The sequence below is a fragment of the Anomaloglossus baeobatrachus genome, chromosome 1 (assembly GCF_048569485.1).
Source record: "Anomaloglossus baeobatrachus isolate aAnoBae1 chromosome 1, aAnoBae1.hap1, whole genome shotgun sequence".
Taxonomy (NCBI): Eukaryota; Metazoa; Chordata; class Amphibia; order Anura; family Aromobatidae; genus Anomaloglossus; species Anomaloglossus baeobatrachus.
In genome coordinates this window covers 723,756,308-723,779,985 of record NC_134353.1, presented here as the reverse complement: position 1 = coordinate 723,779,985, position 23,678 = coordinate 723,756,308, and the positions used below count along the sequence as shown (strand labels likewise).

At 41.2% G+C, this 23,678-nt stretch overlaps 1 protein-coding gene across 2 annotated transcripts in view; it reads left to right on the top strand.

Moving 5' to 3' along the window:
- ADGRD1 (adhesion G protein-coupled receptor D1) overlaps window positions 1–23,678 on the top strand; it is a 1,069,475-nt gene that overhangs the window by 647,848 nt on the left and 397,949 nt on the right. For both annotated transcript variants that reach the window (XM_075341810.1, XM_075341809.1), the window contains one exon: window positions 10,297–10,408. In XM_075341810.1, the coding sequence (XP_075197925.1) occupies window positions 10,297–10,408 (112 nt within the window). The remainder of the gene's footprint in view (window positions 1–10,296; window positions 10,409–23,678) is intronic.

Genomic DNA, 23,678 nt, shown 5'->3' with positions numbered 1-23,678 from the left:
TGAAAAAGAAAAAGATGCTTTGCATGAAGCACTCTCAAAAATACGCGTGCCTTTCCCGTCCCCTGGCTGACCCAGGGGAAGAAAAGTCCTCTGAGAGCCATGACTTGTTCATCTTGGTTCTTTTAGAGACACAGCGAGGGGACTCCAACCACAGTCTCCCTCGTTGCCACTAACTGGGCCACACACACCCCACTTGACTGGCATCGGTTGAGCCCCCTTTTGAAAAAGAAAAAGATGCTTTGCATGAAGCACTCTCAAAAATACGCGTGCCTTTCGCCTCCCCTGGCTGACCCAGGGGAAGAAAAGTCCTCTGAGAGCCAGGTCCACATTGTCAGTGGACAGACACGTGTGCTTATCTGCCAGCAGACCCCCAGCAGCACTGAAGACAGGTTCCGAGAGAACGCTGGCTGCAGGACACGACAAGATCCTCAAGGCGTACGTGGCGAGCTCAGGCAATTTATCCAGATTGGAAGCCTAAAATGAGCAGGGCTCAAGTTGCACAATAATGGAATCGATGTTTCTTTGCATATACTCATATATCTGTGTGTCTCCCTCTTTTTCCTTGTCCAGCTGTTTTGTTTTCACATGAGTATATGTCCTTGTCACTTTCCCATGTGTTTGTGTTATGTTGTGAGTTGTTTGTCACCTTTTGGACACCTTTCAGGGTGTTTTCTAGGTGTTTTACTGTGTTTGTGATTGCCTGCCATTGTTTCCTATGGGCTCGAGTTCGGTTCGTCGAACGTTCGACGAGCCGAACTCGAGCCAGACCCCCCGTTCGGCGAACCGCCTCGAGCCGAACCGGGACCGGTTCGCTCATCTCTATCAACAAGCTTTATTCAGATGACAAACCCGAACAGAAACCGAATATACAGGTAAAAGCCGTTGTACGGCTCCTAGACCCAGATGTTCGAGAACAGTTCGGGTTCAGTCATTTCTAGTTAATAGTCAACTCCTGTTAGTGTTTTTCTGCTGCAGATACATTATACAGTGCACATGCACATCTACTGTATAATCAATCACTGGAATTTTTGGACTATAAGATGCACTTTTTAGCAAAGAAAAGTTTTTCTAAAAGTTTTTGCATTCTAGTTAGCGTGTGTGTGCACATGTGTGCATGCGTGTGTGTGTGTGCGTGTATACTGTGTGTGTACTATATGGTAGAGAGCTGTGTGTGTGTGCATGTATGCTGCCCATTTTTGGAGTTTTGTGTGAAATTGTAATTGCAATGATTGTCTGAGTGAAATACTTAATTTTCTGGAACAATTTCAAGGGTGTCAACACTTTCGGCCATGACTGTACATGGTTATCTATTTTCTGCCAAAGAAAGACATAAGTCTAAGCCACAAATTATTCAATGTCAGTATACTACTAAAATAACTGATATTTTGTGATTTATTAACTATGGAGGAGTTATTCTTTATCCCACAGTGCACTACAAAGTCTATTTGCTTTGATAATACAATAGTGATGAGCGAGTACTAAAAAGCTCGGGTGCTCGAGGCTCGGGCCGAGCATCCCAAGATACTCATGTACTCGGCCCGAGCACCGAGCCCAATGTTATCCTATGGGAGACCCGAGTATTATTCTGAAATGACCACCAGCAGCATGTAGAAACCATAAAACTGTAAATTAAAAAAAAAACCGTGCGTGTGTGTGTAAGCGTGCATATATATATACACGCGGAGTGGAGTGCGGGAGGGGCCGTAGCCGAGCGGGGAAGTGTCGGGCTAAAGGCACGGTCATGCTGTGAGGGCCGGCCAATCACTGCAATTCCACAACAGGGCTGTGGCATTGCAGTGGTCTGCCAGCCAATCCCTGCATAAGGGCTGGCTCTAAAAAGAGCGCCAACATGAAGACCACGAGTACAGCACGAGTATTGCGAGATTACTCGGTCCCCGCCGAGTAGCCCGAGTACAGTGATACTCGTGCGAGTACCGAGTAGTAACAAGCATACTCGCTCATCACTATAATACAACTAAATATCAACTAAAAGACTTATATCAACTAAAAGACTTTTATTGGGGAAAGATGGGGTACACCATTATTTTATCATTGGAAGAGCATAGGCTGAAGATGTATGTGGTAGAAATGCTTTAATTACCGTTCATGCCATATTAGTACTGAGAGCACCTGCTGTGGAGCGCTGTAATTATCACATTACATATTAGCAAAGCCACTAATGGCCACAACTGTTGGGAAAATCTTGATATTCTTTACAAATAATTTTACTACCTGGATCATTAGGCACAACATGAAATACTCAACTTGTTTTCTGATCTCTAAACATGAAATTGTATTTTATGAAGATTCTTGGGAAATATGTGTCCATATGTAATTATCTGTTAAGAGAATTTGATATAAATCTAGATTTTTACAGTTTTTGCTCTTCGTATGGCTCCAATTATTTTTATTTGTAGCCTGTTGGGTCACTTTTGCAATAACTTTTATCACACTGCAAATCTTAAAGATAACAGATTAGTAGCACATTGGTTTTTCAAGTTACAGCATTAATCAGCTCTGGGATGACCATTGTAATTTGAAATATTAGTATAATATAATTTGACTTCAGACCATAACTTTATGTAAAACTAGTAATTAGTTCCAAAGCCCTGAAATGTCATCACAAAATAAGAGAATCTGAAGATAAAGAAAAATCTTTATTACTCTACAGATAGTTACTTGTTATAAAAATAAGCCAGAAAGAGCTGCTGAAAGCTGTAAATTACTTTTGGTTTAGTGAACAGGATATTTTCCATTCTTGTACAGTACTCGTGGTATACCATAAGAAATAAAATGAATACATGCAGCAAGCTGTCAGTGTCTATAATAATATATAAAGTGGCCCAGGAAAGACCATTGTTTATTGAAAACACTGAGCGCTGGCTCCCTGCTCTCCTAGTTACAGCACACATCGGGTTAATTACCCGATGTGTGCTGCAGCTAAATGTGCACAGAGCAGGGAGCAGCGCACACTGAGCGCTGGCTCCTTGCTCTCCTAGTTACAGCACACATCGGGTTAATTAACCCGATGTGTGCTGCAGCTACATGTGCACAGAGCAGGAGCCGGCACTGACAGTGAGAGCGGCGGAGGCTGGTAACAAAGGTAAATATCGGGTAACCAAGGACAGGGCTTCTTGGTTACCCGATGTTTACATTGGTTACCAGCCTCCGCAGAAGCCGGCTCCTGCTGCCTGCACATTTAGTTGTTGCTGTCTCGCTGTCACACACAGCGATCTGTGCTTCACAGCGGGACAGCAACAACTAAAAAATGGCCCAGGACATTCAGCAACAACCAACGACCTCACAGCAGGGGCCAGGTTGTTGCTGGATGTCATACACAGCAACATCGCTAGCAACGTCACAAAAGTTGTTCGTTAGCAGCAATGTTGCTAGCGATGTTGCTTAGTGTGACGGGGCCTTAACTGTGTAACTAATAAGCTTATGTTAGACTGGTTCAAACTGAGAATCTTGAGGCTAATGTTATAAGGGATGGTCCAGACCAGATTCAGTTTGAGGGCTCCCCAATATAAACTGTCAGACTAATAAACTAGAAAGTAGAGATGAGCAAACCTGTCAAGGTTTGGTTTGGTTTGTATTTGCCAAACAGCTCAATGAACATAATTGAACACCATTGAATTCAATGGGAGGCAAAACTTATGTGTTACGAAGGGCTAGTGAGGCTGATGTTAATAAAGGCTAGGTTGGCTGGTGTTAGTAAGGACTAGGGGAGCTGCTATACTTATCAAATCACCTGCATGGCTGTCACACTGCTTTGGGGCCACTCAGTATCCCTATTGCATATGCACTGCTTCCTTTGCCTATCATCTGTGATAGCGTCTGTGATTGTTGCAGTCAGACTAGCGGTGTATCTGGTTAGTTTCCCTCACAGTAGCTGTGTAAAAGTAAATAAATAAATAAAAACATTTGCTGTAGGGTCCCCCATATATTTGTCCGACAATGTGAGCCTCCCTCACCCTCCCCCACCACTTGTACCCCTTTCTCTTGCACGAAAATGTTTAATTAAATACCGCTACTTGGATGCCGATGAGTGAAACCTGCTTCTGTCTCTCCTTGGACCTTATACTGTACATGGTCTGTGCACTGGGATGTGCACCCGGCTTATTTGCTACAAGGAATGATTCAACAGCAGCAGTTTGTTTTGGATTAGCTGTGCCTGGTTTCTCTACCCCTGCTACTCCCCCATATTTTGATATCAGTCCAGATAAAAGCATATGGCTACAGGCTGTAGCCCCTTGTTGTGCGCAAAATCTTGGCTCTGTATGAAAATACAAGGGATTTAAAAATATAATTTTAAAAAACGGCGTGTGGTCTTCCTCACTTTTTGCTACTCAGCCATGATAAAGCCGACAGCTAGGGGCTGGTATTCTCAGGCTGGGGCGGCCCACTGTTATCGGAGCCCCCCAGCCTAAAAACAGCAGCTGCTCAGAATTGTCGCATCGATTAAATACGGCAATTCCTGCACTTTACCCGGCTCATCCCAATTGCCCTGGTGTGTTGTTAATCGAGGTAATGTAAGTTGCTACTAAATCCTATATTTGTAATGGGATGCATCTATGAGACCCCTCCATTGCTAATCTGTAAATGAAAAGAAATAAAAACAAACATCAAAAAATCCTTCATTTGAAATTAAATACAAAAAAGCACCATCTTTCACCCTTTTATTAACCCCAAAAACACCCAGGTCCAACGTAATCCACACCAGGTCCCACAATGAGTTACAGGGCGCAGAACATGAGTGCCCACTGCGGCTACAGGGAGAGACTGACTGATCCATGGATGTGAGTGGTTACACCACTGATTTTATGTGCGGTTACAGCTGGAGGTTCCCACGGTATGAAAGCAGGAAAACTCACTTCAGGTTAAAGGAGCTCAAGCAGACCTGCATCTTCTGGCAGAAAACCACTTTTTTTTTACAAGAAATGCAAATATGGTGCTTAAATTTATACACCAAATTCCTGCACCAAATCTGCATCCCCTGGCAAAAAAAACACATCAAAACAGCATGCGTTATGATACAGTTTTGATGTGATTTTTTTGACAGGCGGTGCAGATTTGGTGCAGGAATTTGGTTTAGAAATTTCAGTACTAAATCAAAAAGTATCAAAACTGCATGGCGGCACCTTTTAAGGCCCGGAAACCTTAAAGGAGCCTTTAAAAGAGCCTTTAAGTTTCTTGGAGTTCTCAGCTGTTGGGACACCTGGAGGCTGTAAACTTTGATAACAGTTCGCAGCCTCCAGATGTCCCGGCAGCTGGGAACTCAAGTAACGTTAAAGGCTCCCTTAAAGTTAACACGCTTAAAGCTGTCACAGGACCCAATGACTCTAAGCTCTAGTAGCCTAAAGGTTACCGGAGCTTACAGCCATCGGGTCTCCTGGCAGTTGTGAGGCCCGTAAACTTTAAAGGAGCCTTTAAGAAAGCCTTTAAGTTTCTTGGAGGTCCCAGCTGTTGGAACATCTGGAATATGTAAACTTTGGTAACCAAAACATTGCATCAAAACCGCATGCGTTATTATGCAGTTTTGAGGCAATTTTTTGCCAGGAGATGCAGATTTGTTGCAGGAATTTTGTGTATAAATTATGGCACCAAATCTGCATCACGGGGCAAAAAAAATCATGGTTTTCTGCCAGGGGATATAGGTCTGATTGCACTAAGTTCACCTGAGGTGAGTTTTCCTGCAATCAGGTGGAGTACCGTGGGAACCTCTAGGTGTGACCACAAATAAACTCAGTGATGTCACCGCTCACAGCTGCAGATCAGTCAGTCTCTGTCTGCAGTTGCAGCAGGTGGTCATGTTCTGTTCCCATGCACTGTGACTGCAGGATACAGCAGAGCCGTGGATTGTGGATTACCTTGGACCTGGGTGTTTTGGGGTATAATAAAGGGGTTAAAGAGGGTGTTTTTGGTATTTCATTTAAAAAAAAAAGGATTTTTTTTCGGTGTTTGTGTTTATTTGTTTTCACTTACAAATAAGTAATGGGGTAATCTCATAGATGCCTCACATTACTAATCTAGGGCTTAGTGGCAGCTGTAAGCTGTCATTAACCCCTTATGAGCCTGATTGCCACTGCAGCAGGGCAATCGGGATGAACCGTGTAAAGGGCCTGATTTGTCACATCTAATAGATGCGACAATTGTGGGAGGTTGGAGGCTGCTATTTTTAGGCTGGGGGGCACAATAACAATGGGATTACTCTGTCTGAGAATACCAGCACCCAGCTGTTGGCTTGATCTTGGCTGGGTATCAAAATTGAGGGGGACCCCACGCCCATTTTTTAAATAATTTATTTAAATCTTTTTAAAGAAAGTTGCATTGGGTTCCTCGTACTTTAATACACAACCAAGATGTCACTTACTGCTATGGGCTGCAGCCTGTGGCCGTATGTTTTATCTGCACTGATATCAATATACGGGGGACCCTACAGCAATTTTTTTAATTAACTTCATTATTTTTACACTTCACTCGGACAGACAGCTATTGTGATAGCAACCTATCACAGACACCTGCAGTCTGTCTGCACTAATCACAGATGCTATCACAGACGGTGGGTGGGGGAAGCAGTGCATATGCATGAGGGATAATGAGTGGCCCCGGAAGTAGTGTTACAGTCGAGCGGAGACTTTTTTTTTGTAACAGTGATTTCCCTGACCATTCACAGCCATGCCAATTCTTGACATGGTTGTGATGGGGTCTTTCCTGATTTTTGAGAAAATTGCTCGTGAATCTGAGCCAAAGCTGAACAAGCGGAGGCTCATACCAAAATTTAAATTGGTGATGAACCTTTTTCAAAAAAATTCACTCATCTCTACTAGAGAGGTCCTATTGCTAGATTTATGTTACATATTATACAACCAGAATAATATTATTGCAAGTGGAACGGACCACCATACCAATATTTAGAGTACGAAATTTGGACATTTATTTCCTGCCTCCAGGTAACACCTTCAAATTAACCTCTTTGGGATGTTTTTGCCAGGTTTGTGGGGTAGTCCAGACTACTCTGATCAGTAGACTGCCAAACTGCACAGTCAAACTGCTGTTATATGGGGTAGTCCAGATAACCTAGGCTGTTGGGTTAGGAATCCAGACTACATGGTCAGAATGCTGTTTTATATCCTGTAGTGATGAGATCCTGAGTTTAAATCCCATCAAAGGACAAGAAGTTCATATGTGCTCCTCATGTGTGTGGGTTTCCTACAGGTACTTTGGCTTCCTCCCACATGCCAAAGACATACAAGTAGGGAATTTTTATTGTGAGCCCAAATGAAGACAGTGATGATAATGTATTCAAAGTGCTACAGAATAGGATGGCGCTATATAATTGGATTAAATAAATAAATAAATATGGGCAATTCAAACGAAAAGCATCAGAATACTATTTTAGGTGAGGACCAGACAACATACATTGCTGTGCTGCAATCAAATGGTCCTCTGCATTTCAGACATGACCTGGAGCACACTACACTGCATGATGTTTATCACAGATCCATTCGCCTTTAGATTTCTCAGGTTTTTTAAAAAAAAATGTAAGTTTATGTGAATTTTTTACAGGTATCCTGCCTGACATCTGTAGGAAATCCTTACTAGCAGTGAAAAAAACATACATGTCTCTAAATGGCAATTACATCCTCATGATATTTTGGATGTCATTGAGGAAGATAGACATTGCATTTAGAAAGTTTACGACCAGCTACATATCACCATTAAAGCCACAATTTATATACAGCGATTTTAACTCGCTAGAATGAGACAGAAGGAGAATTGTTCTTTGGAGACAGTTGAAAGAAGATCTCAGATTTACTATTCCCCATGCAGACAGACTTCAGTGAATCAGTACATTAGGCAGAGTAAAAAAATGGAAGCTGTTCAGGTAAGTAAAACAGCGTTTTTGATTAATCCATGGCCATTTAACACATTTAGCAGAAGGTTTTGACCCACTGGACTTTTGCAAGTCTAGATGAATTTTCTATGAATGCCATCTGCACCATAGCAGTGCTTTGCCAGGGTAGAATAGTTACATTAGATTGTCACTGGAGGCTGTGGAAATGTTAGCAATCAAGAGAAGGCACTTTCCTTCAATTTAAGCGCTTGCAAATCTGCATTGATGTTAAAGGTAGCTTGTCCAAAACTGACATGGAAATGGTTTCCTGAGGCCTGACACTACTGGCAGCAGTATGTGTTGCCTCATGGACAAGGGACAGACTGTTTCTGTGGATAGTTAATAGCCTTGGCGGTATGGTGCTGCAGAATCCACTTAATACTGTACATTTTAAGTGATTCCATATGGATAGTGATGCATTTATGGACTAGGCACTACAATATTGGCACTCCTATAGAGCGTGGATTTGTATAAGTTTTATTTTGGCGTTGTCATAAATAAGCAGTGTGTGAATTGATTACTGCACATAAACCATCTGTTCTTACAAAGGATATTTCACAGTTTGTGGCCTGATTACAGAATCGTTATGTAATTTAGCTTGCTCTATAGATGCTAAATATTCAATAATTTCTGCCAAACTTGAATGTTCCAATCTCCCCTCCAATTAGATGCATGCATATAATACATTTATCATGAAAGGAAATAGATAATTCAATTTATATATCAATAAAATAAACTTTCTAATAGAAAACATATTTCTCTTTACATGGATTGACAGTCATGAGACTCCGGTCAGCAGGATAATCAGTTGATGCTTCCCTTCTGTTTGCCCTGGTGACATTAATGCACTGATATATATATCTCCTAGTGTTAAGTTTCCATTATATACGGTACTCATTTTGGAAACATTAACTTAAGTGAACCTGTCACGTAAGCAATATGCTATTAAACTGAAGATATAGGGTTAATCTGCAGGTTAATAGTATTTTAAAGCTGCCTAGCTGTGGCACTGAAAGCCTACTTTTGGGAGGAAATTAACTTTATTCCTCCCGGCAGCTTCCGGCTTTCATGCATAGAGGCGCTGACTGGTGACTGAAATGGCTCCATCTGCACCTCTACCACTGAAAGCCCAAGGCTGTCGGAAAGAATAAAGTTAATTTTTCTCCCACTGACCGGGCTTTTCAGTGTAGAAAGTATTTACTATAAGAGGCATGCCAGATCCATCTAAGCTTCATACTGCTATAGAAAGATATTTTGGTAATATACAAAAAAGTGGCTTTTTAAACAAGCCTTTTCATAAGACTTAGGATTTATTGCCAGATCAGAATCCCAATTTGCAGACACGGTGTTTCAGAGTGATTGCCCCTCGTCAATGCAAAGTGCGGGTATCTGATCTGGCTTATGAGAAGCTATGTGAGGAAGACGGGGAAGACTATTCTCCTTATGGAGACCTGACAAACCAGTCTGACTGTCAGTAAGGGGACTTATAGCTGCAATGCCCCTCTGGGAATTATTCAAATTGTCCCTCCAGTGAGGAAGGAGACAAACTCTAGCACCGCCTATTGAAAGTAGCAGTCAATAGCAACTTGTTGGTTAATTTCCGACTATTTAAGTAGCTTTAAATACAAAATTTAGCAGCCAAACTAAAGATTGCCTAATGTAGATAGCACTGTTATATCAATACTGGTTCTGGTTCTAATTATATCTAAATGAAAGAAATGTGTACATTGGTACTGTCCCTTTTTATACTTACCATGAGTGGCCACAATATTAGAGGCACCATTGTAGCAGTACAGTAGATCTCCAGGGTGTGGACATCTATTGCTTGATTTCTTTGCCGGTGTAGATTGGATGGGTTGTTACCGATATCTGGTGAGAAATTCATATCAATAGCACTTTTAGAAATATATTTACCAAACAAAATGGTGATGTGTTCAATACTTATTTCACCTGCTGTTTATTGACAAGGCAAGGACCATTCTCAACCAGCACATTAGTTATAACATAACCCCAACTTGTAGAAAAACAACTGAAGTGGCGCTAAAGTGTGCTAAAGTAATTACAATGAAAAGACGTAAGAAGAAACAGTGAGTGCCTCTGAAGTCTACAGTCAAGACAGTTAACATTTAAAGATAAAACAATAATTCCCAATTAAGATGATAGATAAAGATTTTATCTCAAAACCGTTTTCATCTAGAAACTGAATGTTTCCCTTGCAGTCATTTCCTTGGTTGTGTCTAAGGTGCTAGGGAGAAGAATGGACATGTATTCACTACGTTATCTTTAACCATCTGGCAATTGTATACAGATAATATCTTTAAAGGCTAGAAGCTTTTTAGGATTTATCTTATGGTGCTTTTTTAACTGACTCAGATATTCCTTTATGTTTTGTTTTATAGTTCAGTGAGCACAATCCGAAATCAACGATATCACATCCATGCTAACCTCTCTTTCGCCATATTGGTTGCACAGATCCTGCTCATTACCAGCTTCAGCTTTGTACCTGGAACGGTAAGAATATAATGTCTAAAGATCTAAAGAACTCATTTACCTATCAGTATGTAGTGTACATATTTGTATGGCATTGTGCTATATATCCCAAGCAGCAAGGTAGTTCTGAGGGGGCAGGTGGCATGTTCCCGAGTCACAGGGAGTAGATAGAAGAGGGCACCAACTGAACGGTGCTCCTTGCTTAGTGAGGTTCTCAGCACACAGAAGACTATCTGTTGCCACAGATTTGTAAGTGTTCCAGTCTTACTTTTGCACCTGGTTTAAGCAGTCTTCAACTGAACAGTTATTCGGGGAAGAACGGCCTCTTGTAATTTACCCACAAATTCTGGATTGTCCGCCTCCCCTGTGTGTCTTTGTGAGTCCTCTAATCTATGCTTATCTGTGTACTCCACTTGGTCTTGTTCGTAGCTTCTGACTGAGCAGTTTCCGGCAAATAGACTTACTGAATCTCCTTTATTTTACACAGGCAGGAACAGAATAGAGAGAAATTTGGGGAACCGTTTAGAACTTTGTTTAGAACTGCTGAATGTGAATGACAATGTCTGCTCATGCATTTAATTGCTCTAACAGAGTACATAACTGTGGCAAAGTTTACACAGTTCTCTTTACACAGCTCAATTAGATTATACGGCGAAGGTGTACTTCAGAATTATTAACGTACACCTCCAGCTAGAGATAAGTTAATTGACTTCTAATTGAATATACAAAAAATCCGTATTTTTGAGAATGCAGATTTCTTTAAATTTACTTCATGTGGATTCGGCAAAATTTCGGATGGCAAAACTTTAAAAAACAAAAGTTATTCTCACATCACTGCTCACCTGTCTGACTCTGCACTGATTGCTGCCACCGTCTGGTCTATTCACTCTAGACTAGGACCACCAGTCACGATCAGACCTATGAGGCCTGGACACAGCTAGAAGTCCCCCACCTAGGGTGAACAGGTGGAAAATGTAACAATGGAAAGAAGTGGACTGGCAGCTGGGTACACTGCTCGTTTCCCTCAGTCTGGTCCTCATGGCCTGTTCTTTCTGTAGGTGTAGTTCTGGCCTTTCACTCTAACAACCAGGCAACCCTGATAACTGGTCAGCAATCAATGGGTAGTAGAGGGGCCTGATAGGTGAACAGTGAGGTGATTTTGTGTTATTTCTTCTTTTTTTTTTACATGTACCATTTATTATGCTCTCGGTTCTACAGAGACCCCGGAGCATAATAAAGGGCATTCAATTCATGGAGAATAACTTCACTGCTAATTTAATTTCCCTGAAAAATTCACACCATATGGCAAATTAAAAATTTGGCAGATCCGATCAGCTCTACCTTTGCAGGTACAGTATATTCAATGAATGCAATTGTACAGCCATACAATGCCATTCTGTCACACAGAGATTTTCTCTATCTTCACATACTGTCGTGGCAGCGTCAGGTCTTGTTCAGATTACTGATTCTGACACTCCGCCTGAGAGATTCTCTGGTGTCTGGGAGTAACTCAGGCAGACTCGGGTATCGACATGATGTATAGGCAGGCTAGCAAGAGTTAATGTCTGCTAGTCTGCTTGTTGGCATTCTTTGATCACCAGTTATGAGGGAGTCTATCACATCTGCTCCCCGCATATATATACTGGCTGGGTCCTTCCTCCTATGTCAGCTATAGCTTGGGCAGCTATAGCTTGTCTTAGTTGGTCAGGTGTAGTGTTCCAGACTCTCTGGTGCTTGTAGTTCTTGTTCCTTTGTGTGGTTGGAGAGTTTTCCCCAATCGTCTTTTGTAGTTTCCTTACTGCTCTTGTTTTCCTTCTGAACCTCTTATTATACTATCCTGTGAGTTTGCAGTGTGTCAGAGTTTTGGTTTTCACTTGTTTGTCTACATCTGTGTTTATCATCACACTCCTGCCCTATCCTGCTCTGGTGGGAGGGTGCAGGGGAAATCACACTAGGTCTGGTTAGGTGTGTAATGCCCTGGCAAGTCACACAATAGGCCCCCGCATAACACCTTCCCTCACCTAGGTCACATACAGCCGACCTGAAACTCTAGTCACCACCCCCCTCAGGGCAAGACAGGCACACCAGTGGGCGGGACCAGGCAGTTAGGAAACGCGCACCTAGGGGGTCAAGACAGCCCGGGGTGGGAAAGCAAACAGATGAAGTTGTAGTTCAAGTTGAGAGGAGTGGAGGCTGGAGCTAGGTGTAGCTCCAGCGGAGGAGAAGTTCAAGTTGAACGGTGCCAGGGTCGGAGCCCTGGTAACTTGGCTACGTGGCAGACGGTGGTCTCCATCAGCAGGAGACATGAAGACGTCTTGGCAGATCTGAGGAGGACTGGGACAGGGCTGGAGCCCGCTGGTACCGACACCGGAGACCCGACCGGAAACCGTGCACAGAGGGGGTACTCGGACCCTGAAGCCAGGACCAGAACCAACGGCCTAGCTAATCAACTGATTGAGGGCAGGATTACAGGTCCTGTCCCAACCAAAGTCCCAAAAGCAGACAACCACCCACAGAGAGGGATAGGGCAACCGCCAGGGCCTATAAAACCCATGGGTCAGCGTCAGCGGGCACGGCTCTTCAGGCACACAGAAAACCGGGAGCAGACTCCCGTGTTCCATACCGGGAAGTCCAAACACACAACCACAACTAGTGCAGAGGAAGAGACGGTGACCACCTGCCCGGGTGGGGGACCAGGGTACAACCGGCCGCGGTGGCCGGCCACCAACACCTTGGTTTACCAAAAGACTCGTGTGATTCATTTACTTGTGAGTAACCAAACATCCCCTGGTACGTCCAGGCGCGCAAGCCCCTGCCATCGCCATACCCTGCACAGAGACACTGGGCCCCGGGGCAACCATCCCTACCCATGGAGGGGTTAACATCCGGCTGCCATTACATCTCCCCCGGGTATCCCACAACAGCAGCGGTGGTGTCCCACTTCACCACACACCATGGGTGGCGTCACAAACCGAATACGGTCAAGGCCGTACAACTACGTACCCCTTTTCATTCGGCGTGTCCGCGTGACCCCCGGGTCCGGAGGATCCCTCGAGCCACACAGCGGGTCTGGATCCGAGCAGCCCGGCTGCTGCGGGCTTGGGGGCTGCACAGGTGCAGGGCCTTGAATCTGACTCAGGCGTTTCCTCCTTTAGAATTATCCCTAACGTTAGCGATAGCAAAGGGCCATCTTGCATAAGGCACAGCATAAGGGCCCTATCCCCTGTTATCCAACAAGTCACATAATGACACATTAATTGCCCATTATGCAAGAATAAGGTACATTATGTGGTTTATGTTTTTCTTTTGGTGGTTACTGCATAGGAGAATTATGTCTGCTCTACCTTCCAATATAATAAAAAATAGAGATGCTGATGCATTCCATCCTGATTGAGGCTTAAACGACCTGGTTTGCCCTAATGAAAGCCTATGGATATATTCATCATATTCGCCAGAATCTTTCTTGATCCATACACCAAACAAATTAAAAAAATGCAGCAGGATTCTGGATGAATATTGATCTATTTACAATTAGATGTTTTTCTGACAGTTTTATTATTGGAAAAATGAGGGTCCTAGACCTACTATTTACAGAAAATTATAAACCTTAGTGGGTTGCAAACAAAGGCGTTCATCATTAAAAGCAAGAAGGGACCACAAAATGCGGTAGTTTGCAATTCCAGCACCTTTGTGGGTGCCAAATAATTCATCTGAACCCATTTTACAGCCAATGGTGAATGCCCATTGTCCCTAGAAATCATGTAGCAGCCAATATTCATAATGGTGGGGGAGGTGGTGTGACAAATGGAGTAACATTTTTGATAAGGGGAGAAATTTTGAAGATGCAGCTAGTTTGCACAAACATTTTTACTCTGTAAGGAACTAAATCTCTAATTTTTATTATCTTATTAGATTTTTATCTATAGCAACTGGATTCCATTATCACAATGGTATGTGTAGGTTCATAGCAATAGCACAAAGCATGAAGTGTCAATGAACTTTGTTTCTATAAAGTGTCAAAAAATCTTACGACACAATTGTGAACCAGCTTAAATGAAATCATTTGCATACGATATACCATAGTCCAGCCGCAAACTATGGGCAAATTTGCAACTATGTGAATTTGTACACTAACCTGACCATGGCAAATAAATGTGTCTTCATAAAATACCTGATATCCAAGTGCGTAACTTCTTGAGTGCTTAGAAACTAAAGGTCATCATACACTTGAGATGAAAATCAAGTAATGAACGATCAATCGTTTGTACGACTATCCGTTTGCTTGACATCACGATACACATTTCTGATGAAATTGTACAAAACATTTTTGAGATGAACGTATATATTTTCGATGTGTAGCAATAAAAAAGACACTTCGATAATTAGGGGGATGGGGTAAGATAAGACAAAAAGAGCTAAATAAAGAAAGAATATCTTTTCCTTTTACCAACGATTGGCACAATGTATTGACGTTGTTTGTACAAAAATATCAAAAATGCCAGATTGATTTCTTTTGCACAGCTACAAACGTTTGTCATTCAAAAGTCGATAAGTGCTAGATCATTTGTCACTTAAAAGCTCAAAAGATTGATTTTGACAAAATTAGATTTTTAGTCTGATTTATCTGTATGGAGAGTTACCACTTAAAGTGCCTAGGGCAGCATGAACACTAAATACGGCCCTTGTAATGGGGGAAAATTACACAAAATTAGGCAGCTAAACTTGCAATAATTCCCTGATATTTGTGACTGCACTCAAGTTCAAACACGTGAGGTTTGATTTGTGAGGATCGCAACAAAAATAAAAAATATGCCTAGCACCATTGTCCACACTGCTGAAACATTAGAGACCCAGCTAATGATGTTTTGCATAGCCAGCAGGGCTTCCCCGTAATGCTTTGCAGTTATGATATCACATTGTCTATCCCAGTTTATCGAGCTTATGATCATACTTTGTGCAGTGGTGGCCATTGCCTGGCTTATCAGAGATCTGCGGGTCCCAGTAGACCACAAACGAGCGCAGGGTTCAGAGTTTCTATGGGCGAAAAAGTGATGAAAGAGTCCGCTCAGCACAAATCCAACAAAATATAAAAAAATTTACTTTATTGATATTTCCTTAAAATAGTCATTCCTGGAAATACATCACACAAAGGTATAATCTGCATACAGGTGAAACTTTACACGTTTTGGACCTATATCATAAAAACAAAAGGGTCCTTAGTCATAAGTATTACTTTTTTTATATTTTATTGGATTTGTGCTGAGCCGACCCTTTCATCACTTTTTCGCCTGTTACACCGGCTAGGACTGACCGGCACTTTGGAGGATTACAAGGAGTTGGAGAACAGGTGAGTTGGAAAAATCCCCCCCTTTTTTTGTTCATAAACTACTTCAGAGTTTCTATGGCAGGGTTGGCTTCCATCTCCAGATTCACCAGCTAAGTGGATTATACAGCTCATATTGAAAAATTTATCAATTGAAAAATGTTTTTTTCTCTCCCCTCTCTCCTTCCCTTACAAAAACTAAGAATACTTTCCAAACAAGCTTTATAGTATTGCAATTAGTGACTAATTTATTCAATGCAAATTGAATTTTTTGGCAAAATTCAATTTTAAACAATGCATTCATCACTGGTTAAGTGCCCTCTTTGGGGGTGTTACACATTTTGTACTGGGATTACTTTCTGCATTGTGATATCTTTATCATTTTAAGAAAGGTGTGCATACAAATTGTATGCACAGAGAAAAGACATCATGGGCATTTTTCACCTGCGTGAGATATATTTTCTTCCACAGTAGAAAAGAAAAGGAAAGCCATAAAATATTTTGATGCCAAAATCTAGTTTCTTATAGTGAAATATGAATGGAATCTTGAAAGAAATGGAAACATGAAACAGGGTTAAAGAAGTAAACTGTATACTTAATTGAAGGGATATTCTATTTATCTCTTCTGTTTGACAGGTTTTAGATCAAATCTCATATTGTCTCAAAGTTTGCAATTAAAGTTTATTTAATCCTACCCATAATGTCAAAGTAACATGGAGCTGAAAACTCTTAAGACTTGACATTTACAACAACAGAAGCAGAAAACTGAAGTCTACAAAAAATGTAATTTTTCTTTTTACAGCTTGAAGTTTTTTCTTCTCTGTCCTTAAAACATACCCTGGCAAATAAGTGGAGAAAAAAAGTAACTTGGAAGTTATGTCTGGCTAAACAAGCCAAAATAAATGTTTGTTGCACAAACCAATTGAATTGTATTTGTAGTCAGTTGGCCAAATGTAGCATAACTAAGTATCAAAGATCCAAAGAGATTCAATAAAGCCCTCGGAGAGCCATGGCCAACATTTTATATGTTGTAATGTTCTCTGTCTGCCAAACCTAGGAGGCAATAAGCTCCATTTACCAAGCAGACTATTTAGCTGACTCTAATTCCTTACTCCCACACTGTTTTATTTGTTGATTCTGGTGGGTGTTATTGTGTGTAAAAGATATGTGATAGTGGCTGCTCCAAAAAACAGATATTTTCAGTCTAATTTATATAACTTATGACAGCCTAGTCAGTCACACAATTGCATCTAACATTTTAGCAATTATATATGACAATGCATCAAATGGCCCACTAATTTACATGATTTAATATACTATGTGGGGATTTTAAGGTGAACATAGCATGAAAACCTTGGCTAAATATGCATGGAAATTTAATTTAAGTTTTAACCATTATTGAGGTTGTGACTAGAGAAGAGCGGACCTGAACTTCAAAGTTCGATGCTCATACCAAACACAGACTTTACAAAACAATCAGGTTGGAGGTTGGAGTTTGGATGCTTTCGTATGCAAACCATTCCTGTGCTCGGGTACACTCTGTGCTAAACCCAGTGTGGCTTGCTTGCAGGGTTTAAATGGCTCTCACTGGGGGTAAAAACAACATTATCGGATGTAGGGTATACAGAAAAAAATTAAACCCCTTGCCCTCTTTCCCCCCAGAAGTGTTCTGTTTATGGCTGGCTCTATGTGTGCAGAGAGCTGAACTGCCCAATCAGTGATTTCCAATGGAGATCAGGTCAAATTGGAGTTCAGAACAATACTTTATCTAAATTCCATCTGAAATTAGCGAACCCAAACGTCCACGAGTCTGCTCATCTCTATTTATGACTTTTTTAAAGGGACAGTTTTACTGAAATGTTTTTTGAACTTTTCCTATGTGAAATTATCCCAACAATCTGTAGCTACTGTTTTTACATGATGATGATATCACTGAAGCAAAATTATGATAAAAATGTGGTATGATCATGATCAACAAGGTAAACATTAGTTTCTAAACGCTAGAGTATGTCACACAACATCTTTTAGGCATCGGCTTACCCATTGAGTTTTGCTCTCACTGGTGTTTTTCCTGAAGAGTCTTTATTGATGCGCTATGCGTTGTTTTTTCCAGAGACTCTGATGCTGTAGTTCTTTTTTAAATCATGTATGTAAATAGTGATAATACAAGTTTAAGCTGCCTGACGAATGCTCAAGTTACTTCTTCTAACAGCTTTGGGGCTTTTAAAGCCTTAATCGGTTAAAGAAAAAGCTAAAAAATATAGAGCATATGAACATCAAGTCGTTTTGATCTTGAAGTGCATATATTCATTCATTTTAGCATTTTTTTAGGCAAGTTACGGAGTTTACCCGATTGAAAAAGACATTGTGTACACATATCCAAAGAACTTGTTGAGATGTTATGGACGAAAGTGGATAAGAATTTCATGTTATTTTCCACCTGCGAGTATTTTACACTCTTTAATTTACCTGTAGTGCAGATTTTTTCATTCACACCATGTCAATTGATGTTGCAAATAAATTACTGCTTTAGTATGCAGATTTTGACTTCTCCATTAAAATAGAAAAATAATTAAATAAAAAGGTAAAACTTAAGAAAAAGTTATGACAACTATGTTGCTGACTTCTCAGTAACTAACAGTTTTTCAACTGAAATTTCAGCACATTCTGGCCCCTGTGCTAACATTCTTACCGATCTGAGCCTATAATGGTTATGTAGGTATGGCATGGGGCAGTTGCGGGCGAGGGCGAAACCCAGCTGCTGTGACATTTCCAAGTGCAAGGGGTTAAGTGTGGGGCACATTTTCTCCCACACATCAGACACAGAGTCTAGGTTCTTAATAAACCGTTCTTTACTGGTCAAATCACGAAACAGTTGCTGAACAAAAACTTTACGGGCACTTTTCTTGAATGTTGTTGGGGCAGCACAATTTTCCATCATTAACACTTTAAGCGCACACAGCTTTCCTGCTTTCATTCTCCCAACTAACTTCATAAGACCACACAGTGAATTCAAATAGTTGTAGCAGCATATCCCATCCCACCCACAGGGATTTAGTTTCAGGAAACTATTTGGTCAGCTATGGGATGGAGCTCTTTCATGGTGCAGTGCGGGTCTTACTCTCCGTTGCTAGGGACTTCTACAGAGACACCAGGGGTTGGCAGCCGAGAGTCGTGCAACTGTGATCCGATGTTGGGATTGGATCACAGGTGCGGAGGAAAGGGAAAGAGTGATTTCTCCATCTCCACATCCGAGTGCAGTGCAATATTTCACATACACCCATAGACTTGTATGGGTGTGAGTGATTCAAGACTCGCAGACAATTACAATTACAGTATGCAGAGATTTGTTTCCTCAATCCGATTAGGTCTGAGGAAAAACTTGCAGATCTGAGTTGCCTGATTGGTTAACGTTAGGCTGAGTGCAATGCGAGATTTTCTCACAATGCACTTGTGCGAGTCATATGCCAGTGTGCCGCTAGCCTACATGAAAGTATGGTACCAGCATCATCAGTGCTTTGGATCAGTTAGTCATCAATGTTTGATTAGTATATTATCAGTGTTTTTCATGGATGGATAAATAAATAAATGTCAAGGCTTCCTTTGCAATGTCAAAGGAAACCTGTCACATGGACAAATGCTATTAACCTGCAGATGTGGGGTTATTCTGCAGGTTAATAGCATTCTGACTGGCACATGCACATTAAACCCCACTCTTGGAAGTAAATAAATGGAATCCTCCCAGCAGCATTTTAGTTTCAGTCACAGGGAAAGTGTCGGCACGGGTTCAATCACCTCTCTATGTATAGAAAGCAGTGGCTGTAACCACGCCCCTTGCACTGACTGACAGTTGGCTCAGCATTAGAACCATCTGTCAGTCAGTGCTGTATTCATGATCATAGCCGCTGCTCTCAAGACACAGAGGTGACTGGACATGCGCTGACACCTCTCCTGTGACTGAAACCAGAATGCTGCCGGGAGGAATAAAGTTAATTTCCTCATAGCAACATGGTTTAATGTGCAGGCACCAGGCAGATTCAGAACACTATTAACCTGCAGACTAACCCCACATATGCAGATTAATAGCATTTTTCCACGTGACAGGTTCCCTTTAAATGTGGCATTGCATTGGGCCATTTCATTTGTGATACTGGAGAAAAATGGATATGTCTCTGTGCATAGCACAAGAGATTATAATGGGTGTGTGTTGCATTCGTACAAAAAAAAATATTAATAAAACGTGTATATGCAGCACAGACATCTGAATAAGGCCTGAGGCTGTGTGCACACAATGAGTGTTTGGTTAATTTTTTACCCTTCATATTTATACTGTGTTGATAACACAACATCTAAAGCTGGGTTTACACACTGAAACATCTCAAACGACATCGCTGTAACGTCACCGGTTTTGTGACGCAATAGCGATGTTGTTTGCGATGTTGCAGTGTGTGAATCCTATCAGCGACCCGGCCCCTGCTGTGAAGTTGTAATCGTTACAAATCGTTCAGGACCATTCCTAGGTCCTTTGTTTCCCGCTGTGCAGCATGAAGTTTCAGTGTGTGAAGCCTTTTCAGCGACTTTGTTAGCAACTTCCCTTTCAAAAGGCTGCTTATCAACGTCCCCAACAACCAGCTAGGTCGCTCTGCAGGTCCGGATCGCTGTTGAGTTGTTGGCCAGGTTTGCCTGTTTGAACGCTCACCAGAGACTTAGCAGAGACTTAGGGAGGTCGCTATTGCGTCACCAAACCGGTGACGTTACAGCGATGTCCTTTGCGATGTTGCAGCGTGTAAACCCAGCTTTACAGTTCCAACAAAGTGGATTTATAGAAATCTCAGGCCCATTGTGCTTCACGTTTACCTAGCATAAACTGATCTGCAGTATGTTTCAAATCCACAATATGTCAATTTCTGTTGTCAGAACGCTGAGTTTTGTGTGTGGATTTTCACTGTAGAATTGCATTAGATACAGAAATTCTGCAGATAAAAAATATGCACATGCCTTATAAGTGCGTTTCCGCTGTAGAAATACACTAAAAACGCATGTAATCTGCACATGGCTGTTTCAATAAAGTTTGGCAAAACCAAAAACTAGGGAGTATCAAAAACAAAATAGCTTTATTTAAAACATGACATATTAAAAAGAGACAAAAAACAGCATCAGAAACGCATGTAAAATAAACTAACTTTATCTAATAGATGCAGAAAAGCTGCAGAAAATCTGCAACATTAAAAACTCACCAACAGCTCATCGTAGGAATCTATCCTGTTTCCCCTAAATAAGACATTGTCTTATATTTTTTCTTGCCCTGAAAAAAGTGCTAAGTCTTATTTTCGGGGGAGGGCTTATTCACGGGGAAACATGATTGGTGGAAAGTTCACCCCACCAAAAAATGCAGACCTCCCTTCCCAGGATCATCATACTCACCAAACACTGGGCGTCCAGCTCCTCAGCGGACGTTCCCAGCAGGTATGTTGCATGCCGTCCTCCCCTCCTTCTGGCCAACGCTCACACATCAGATTGCATAAACAGGCACACAAACGCACACACACATACACACACACACACACACACACACACACACACATATACACACACACAGTCACGAGATCACACATATAATCATGCGCACACACACTCACAACGTCGGGGGATACCAGTTGCTTCCAGCCAGCAGGGGACTCTCTGCTCTCTTGTCTTTATGATGCATTCCACCACTGGGTCATCCATGGGTTTCACTCGCAGGTCCTGGAGCTCCACTGCACAGTGTCACAGGTCCTTATGCCACCCAGAACCAATCGATATTGCTGGATATGGTAAGTGTGTGCAATCTGATGTGTGATTGTGTGTGTGTGTGATCTCATGTGTGTGAGATCTGATGTGTGTGAGTGTGCGTTCCACCGCAGGTGCCTGCTGCGTTACACTGCTCCCATTTGGCATCTGGTGAGACAGGTCTTCTGTCTTCTTTCTTTTGGGGGTGTCTGCTTTCTACAATAAAGTGTCCTGCAATATTCTTTAAATGTTTTTAGCTGCATAGACACTTCATTATGGAACTGCGACTAGGGCTTATTTTCGGGGGAGGTCTTACATTTAAGCTTTGCTGAAAACTCCTGCTAGGCCTTATTTTTGGGGGGGAGTCTTATTTTCAGGGAAACACGGTAGTCTGCAATGGTTAGAGAATGTGTTGGACTCTTTTCAGTTTACTAATGTCTGTTGATGATAATAATAGTTTATAGTAAATGTAGTAATAATATATCCATATAAATAAATGTTAAACTACTTACTCATAATGCATTTATGACTATACAGCTAATAAGACAGGTAGTCTTAATAAGCAACAATTTACATATCAACTGCAACCTGGCAAAAGGAAGTTCTTAATGTGACAAAGACAATGCACTTATCATTTTAGATTTCCCGTTTGGTTAACTAGCAGTGAGCTGGAACGTGGCCATGACCTTGTGCTGCACCGTCTCTGTGCCTTACATTGTCTATCCTTCCCCGCACACATCATTAATAGGAAGCCATAATGAGGACACTTTTATCATAGCACTTCTGTTCTGTAAGAACATTTACAGAACCTAAATTAAAGAATCTTCTTTGCTACAATTTGGCAGGATTGATCTTTCTGAAATTTTGCGTGATTTAAGTATATTGAATAGGTATGTCATGACAGCATTTTAAAGGCAATCAGAAAGAATGGGCTGCAATATCGTAAAGACTGTCAGTAAATTGCTGACCTATTAACTTTTTGGACACAATAAAATCAAAAGTATTTGCAGGAAACTGGGCAATAGTGGGTTAACCTGCATTAAAGAAACCAATTATAAAAAAGATGGAAAGTTACTCTTTAATATATTGTTCCGTCATCTGCTACTCATTAATATGTCTAAGAGATTTGTTATGTAAAATGTCATGATGAGCCAAAGCATAAAAAAATAATGGAGTAGTGAGAACACGCTTCCCAAACATGTATACAGTATGGGGTCAGCCATATCACCCTCCTGTCCAGGTCATACACACTGCCCGGAAATTGATAATATCAATCTAATAATGTGCGAGCCATCTGAAAAAGAAAGCAGCAGGAGATCTATATAAAGAGCAGGGGAATGTTTCTAACCTTCACGTCCAGGAGATGAAGGAAATTTCAGCTGGAGGGCACACATTAATATATTGAAGAAAATGCATCCGTCTCTGAGTCTGAGCTACATATGCTTTCTACATACATACTAGCATACTGAATGCCATTAATAAAAGCAAATACACATGTCATGGCTGTCAATAAGAAGTGTTGCTTTCTTTGGTAGTTTTTGGTAAAAAATCCCAAAAATCCAGTAAAAGTTATTCATATATATATATATATATATATATATATATAAAAAAATATATATATATACACAGCGCTGGCAAAAATTAAGATACCATTGCCAAATTTTCAGTTTTTCTGATTTTTCTCTTTATAGGCACAGTTTTATTTAAAATATAAATTGTTCTGTTATTCTAGAAATTACTGACAACATGTGTCCGAATTTCCAAGCAAAAAAGTTTGTAATTATTTTCTGAAAATGAGAAATGGTCAAAATAACAAAAAAATGCATTTCTTTCAAACACCTCAACTAATGCCAAGAAAACAAGTTCATAAGCATTTAGAAACAACAATACTAATGTTTTAACTCAGGAAGAGTGGAGAAATCAATATTTGTGGAATAACCATAATTTTAACTAACAGCTTTCATGCATCTTGGCATGCTTTTCACCACTCTTCTCCCACTGCTTTTAAGTGACCTCCTGGGAAAAAAAATTAAGCACTTCTTTGTTTGATGGCTTGTAACTAGAGATGAGCGAACCGGTCGCGGTTCGGCTCGAGTTCGGTTCGCCGAACGGAGGTCTCATTCGAGTACGGTTCGGCGAACGTTCGACGAACCACTCGAACCGCATAGGAAACAATGGCAGGCAATCACAAACACATAA